The 5,538-nt window shown below is 34.4% G+C and overlaps 1 protein-coding gene across 5 annotated transcripts in view; it reads right to left on the bottom strand.

The window, feature by feature from the left end:
- Nucleotides 1-5,423, bottom strand: part of LOC117174102 (serine/arginine repetitive matrix protein 1-like) — an 81,001-nt gene extending 75,578 nt beyond the window's left edge. The window contains exons 1-2 of one of the 5 annotated variants that reach the window (XM_033362847.1): nucleotides 5,261-5,423; nucleotides 4,918-5,214 (exon numbers count right to left, since the gene is read on the bottom strand). In XM_033362847.1, the coding sequence (XP_033218738.1) occupies nucleotides 4,918-5,195 (278 nt within the window). In that variant the 5' untranslated portion in view covers nucleotides 5,196-5,214; nucleotides 5,261-5,423. Of the gene's footprint in view, nucleotides 1-4,917 lie in introns of all 5 variants that reach the window. The other 4 variants (XM_033362850.1, XM_033362849.1, XM_033362848.1 and 1 more) reach the window with 4 other exon arrangements.
- Between the last annotated feature and the right edge of the window lie 115 nt (nucleotides 5,424-5,538).

Genomic DNA, 5,538 nt, shown 5'->3' with positions numbered 1-5,538 from the left:
CATTTATTTAATTATTTTATAAACTAAATTATTTATCTGTACACTTAGTTGAAAACTCAAAAATTGAACTGTTTTATTGGTAAAAAGTTTGGCTGTGTATTGAAAAATGCGGAAAATGTTATAAAATTAAACTCCTTAGACGGTGTATTTACAAAGTTTCAACGGTTTTGAGAGGACTTTAAAGAACTTTACCACTTTCATAGTAGGTCCGTATATTACCTACTATCAAAGTAGCGTTTTCATATATATTTTAACTAAAATTCCCTGTCTCAAAATAAAAATTATAATTCCGCAAGGAAATTCCCTGCCGTACTGCCGCTGCTCAAATAAAAACAATATTGTACATCGTGTAGGTCCATGAATATATAAATGGCTTCCCTCCGGCTTGAAGTTGGGCTTCGAAAAAGTGATGACTTTCTACATAAATAGTCAATTCATTCATGCAATTTATATAGAAATATTTTTTTTCGGAGCCTAACTTTAAACCCGGATGGAAGGCATATATGAATCTGAGCGTCCAGTAAAAGCCTTCTTATACTTTATACGGCATTTTCAGCCATTTTCTGCAGCCACGCTGTCACACACGACGTACAATTCCACCAAGCCAAAATACAGCTCATTTTCCGGCGGCAAAAATCGGAAGAGAACTAACGAAGTTGCGAAAGATCCGTTTGGTGGCGCTGAAAGATACAGACTTAGGTTTCCAGAGTTTGAATCGCCAAATTTTGAACGGCATTGACTTTAAATGTACGAAATAAATAATAAACTTAACTGAATAGTAAAGAAAACTTAGACAATAATCTAAATATTTAATGGAAGCTAAGCCCATTCAGCAAACTTGAAACAAATGCAATCGATATTTTTGGAGTTTCGCTGATTCATTGAATTTATTCAATTTCTGTGAACTTTTAATCTTCCTATAATATATGTTTTGATATTGAAATATTTTTCAAATTTATGCAAAAATGTTTTTCTTTAATTGTAAGAATATATTTCATGAAAAAGAATGGCTGCATGGGGTAATTCTCCTTCAAGAGGTTATTCGTTAAGCTTTTACATATTATTGAATACATTTCGATTCATTTTCAATATAGAGAACATTTTTCATTATTTTTACCAATTCCAGAAAACATTTTTACAAATCATTGTAATTTTATAAATTTTCTGTTATTTTTGGCACCCTGGAAATTGAACAATGACTTCTAATTTTACTATATCAAAACCTGCATAAATGCGATTAATATCAATTTCCCATTTTCAAGATGTAAGGTTACGTTCGAAAAAGGGGTTTTTACTACTTTTTGTACTTTCACAATCCTGTAGAAATTCTCCACTTTCAAAGAGGGTCCCTTTATTACCTACCTTAAATATGACAGATTCACGAGCAGAAAATCTATTCTTACAACGTCATGCTATATTGCATTACTGAAAGTGATAAAGTTACAAATTCATTCGGATTCTTAACCTCAAAAATGGTATTTTCCCTATAATACAAGTGGTAATTTTACAACAAATTTTCTATGTGATTTTACCATTTTTAGTTTTGAAATTTTTTATTTTTTACAGTGCGACTTTAAGTTCTCTTGTGTCCTTTGTAGAAGTTTCGTAATAACTCTAAAAGAGGCCGGTCATGTATCTCGGATTTAAGGAAAAAGCCAAATAGAGCATTTTAAATTTTGAATATATGTACTTTCTTAAAATTGTGTTTCATTATGCAGATACTAGGAAATCTGGAAACGTACTTAATAGTCCGAGATCCCGCTGCAAAATTCGACATGTATAATGTTAATACAAAAATCAAAAATTTTAAATTATATTTTTATTAATTGGCCACTGCTGTAGACGGTTACCATAGTGATTTTAGTGCCAAGTTAAAAAAAAACAATGTCGAAACAGAAATTATTTATGGCATTTTTTTTTAATTTGCAAAAATATTGTATAAGAATAACTTTTGTTTTTTATGAAGAACTAGGTCACTGATTCAACATAGAAAATGTACCTGAAGTACCGAACGTTCAAATGAACGAAATTTCTTACTGATAATTATGTAAACTATAAAAAGGGCTAAAATGTTTGTTAATTTATATTGGAATTCATTTATTATTGAGACAGAATTATAATGCAGTTAGAACAATATTGATGGATAAAATAAAAATGGGGAAAAATATTTCGTTCAATTGAACGTTCGGAACTTCAGATACATACATAGAAATGGGTTGCCATTGTGTAATCCGTGCTGAATCTCAGTTGCTAGGTCAAAGTGGTGGCTTACCTTTGAACTTTCGCAACTATCGAGTTAATGGACGAATTTTTCATAGAAATGAAGAGCGTAAAATTTCAATCATTATGCAACGCGTTTGACATGACTCCGATGGTGCAAACGAGTCGTTGCTCGCTTTAAAAAAGCCGCGCGGCGCAGCAAGACGACACGATCGTTTTCGACTAGATTCGCATGGACATTTTGGTGGCAATTGCGTCAGTATAATTTAATGCAAGCAGCCTCTGTAATGAAGAAGTGCTCTTTGTGCGAAAAAAGGGATGACGGCATCACAGAGTTTTATGAAGATTCGGTTGGACATTTATGCGAAATAAGAAACGTTTAATTGGAATCTTCATGACACCTTTATTAAACCTAATTGAATTTGCCGATTTCATTTAGATTCTGACGATAAAATTCTACTTCTCCAAGTGCGTGGTTTTTGTGACGACGGAAAGCCAACTTTTGTCAACAATTTGTAAAAGAGTCGTCATCAAACTCTGTGACGCCATCATCCATTTTTTCGCAAAAAAAAACTTCTTCATTGCAGGGATTACTTGCACTAAATTATACTGACGCAATTGCCACGAAAGTGTCCATCCGAATATAGTTGAAAACGACCGGGTCGACGTTTTGCTGCACCGCGCGGCTTTTTTTAAAACGAGCAACAACTCGTTTGCACATAATGATTGAATTTTACGCTCGTCATTTCTATGAAAAATTCGTCCATTAACTCGATAGTTGCGAAAAGTTCAAAGGTGAGCCACCACTTTGACCTGGTAACTGAGATTTAACATTAACAATGTTTGCAAATTTAAAAAAAAAATCCATAAATAATTGCTGTTTTGAAATTGTTTTTTGAACTTTGCACTAAAATCACTATGGCAACCGTTTACAGCAGTGGTCAATTAATAACAATACAGTTTAAAAATGTTATTTTTGCATTAATATTGTATATGACGAATTTTGCAGCGGGATCTTAGACTATAAGGGGAAAGGCGGCCTCGTATCTTATCAGAGAAATAATTTAAGGTCACATCCCCTACCCCTTTTCCAACGCCCCAAGAGGGGCGGCAAGGCATCCCTGTGGCTGCTCACAGAAATAAAGATCTGCACCGAAGCAGGTATACTCGTCTAATACAGAAAAATCAAAGAAACCCAATTCTTTTGACTTTTTAGTTATTACCGAGATAATATTTTTATAAATAATGAGTTGGTGCATTTGCAGAAAAGGGTCGTCACCATTTTTTTGGCTGGAAAAACAGTTCTTCGGCAACAAACTTTTAGAATCTTTAATTGAACGATAAATGAAGCGATTTGACCAGGCATAAGTTTTAGATTATTTTTACTTTTGTTACTACGATGTCTTAAATATAAGTATATCATGATATCGGAATGATCATACTTAACACGCCGTTTATGTGCTTTTAAACATCCAAACGGCCAGAAACACCCATTTGACAGATCACAAGAATAATTTGGTCAAAACCATACGCTGTTTCTACGTTTCGTGAGGCGGTAAGGCACCTCTATGATTAGTAAAAAAAATCATATTAGTCACCTCACTACCCATTTCCAACTCCTTGTTAAATACGATCATTATGATATATCGTGACGCACCCATATTTAAAACATCATAGTAACAATAATTTTAAATTTTTGCCTCATCAAATCGCTTTCTTTATCGTTGAAATTAAAGATACTAAGTTTTTTACCAAACAAGCCAATACAGTTGACGCCCCTTTTCTGCAATCTAACTAATGAGTTTATTCCATAAAATTATTTTACTTACACGTTTAAACCTTCCCAATTTAAACCTAATGAAAATAATTACCTAAGAACTTTAATTGCTCCGGAAAATTCTCTTAATACTTGAAAATACACGATTTTTCATATTTAAGTGAATTTTCCGGAAAAGCAAAAACCCTTGGGTATTTTTTTTCGTTAGGTTAAAATTCAGTGGGCTCAAATTTATTAGTAACATGGACTTCTCCAAAAATGATCATCAATTGTAAAAGTACCGTCAAGTTTATAGCTAAAATCGCAAAAAGGGCCATATTTGGTTTGAATATTCGGGCCTTGGAAAGTATTTTCGGGCCTTCTCAATAATTTTCCTTTATTCCACATTACTTGAACTATACTCACTTCAATTTTCATGCAATTCGATTTATCCAATCGTAAGATACTAGGTTTATAAACAAAACAAATACTTTTTCACCAGAAGTCGAAACATTTACAATTTTTGGCAACAATTTGCAATTTCTTATAGCGTATTCGGTTATCCTGCTCCAGAACTCCAAGCGCACTTCGGCCGCTCGTTGCAGGTGTCGGAGTGCACCAGTGCAGGATAACCGCAATCGCTATTGATATATTATTCTTGCCTGTCATTTAGTTACTTTTAACGAAATTCTTTGACGCTTGGAAGTTCTTTTTTCTTCCAAAAGTCTTTTTTTGTGAAACATGAAATGGATCAAAAATAATATCAACATAAAACAAAACAAAATGTTGACAATTATTGGTTTAAATATTGAAGGCGCAGTATGTATACGAAAGGTGCGTTTGAATCAGTTGTGAAATGTTCACCCTAATCGCAAAGAAATCAACTGAACTCCCAGAAAAACAGTGAAATAAAAGTGAAATTCTTAAAAAGGGCCTGCTACCTAGAAGTGAGTCGCTTTTCGCGGTCCTTCGGACGATTTTTCCGTTTGAAATCTTCTTTTAATCTGTCCTCGTCGCCTTCCCAGGCATCAACGACGTCCATTTCCTTCATGAAATCCTCATCATCGATATTTTCGGTCTCCTCACCCTGGGTATCTCGAAGTCTAATGACACGCTGAACGATGACTTCGTCGTCGTTGTCTTTTGTTCTCGAATTATCAATATTTTCTACAGGCGACGCGACTTTATTATTTAAACCGTTTTCTTCTTTACTCGCCATTCTAGTCAAAATCGCAATACTAATTTAAGAACAGAATGATAAAAGCCGGAAAGCAGATCACTCACGTCGTGTTATACCTGACTGCTGGGCGGGAGCAAAATCACAAATTTTTGTAGCGGCAAGATACATCCATATCTTTCACACCTCCAAAAATTGATAGGCTTTCGGAACAGTAATCCCAACTTTGGCATGGAGACAAACGGCGCTTGCGCTAGGCTGGTTAAGAGTAACACGTCGCGTCAACTCGTTACCATGGCAATAATAAGGCGCGCAGTGTATCTTTTTGGCAGCCCCATGCATCGCCCCCACTTTTCTGTTTTCTTACGATCCAAAGGGGAATTGT

This window comes from Belonocnema kinseyi, chromosome 6 (assembly GCF_010883055.1).
Source record: "Belonocnema kinseyi isolate 2016_QV_RU_SX_M_011 chromosome 6, B_treatae_v1, whole genome shotgun sequence".
Taxonomy (NCBI): Eukaryota; Metazoa; Arthropoda; class Insecta; order Hymenoptera; family Cynipidae; genus Belonocnema; species Belonocnema kinseyi.
The sequence above is the reverse complement of the archived record's forward strand: the minus strand, read 5'-3'. Positions and strand labels throughout refer to the sequence as shown.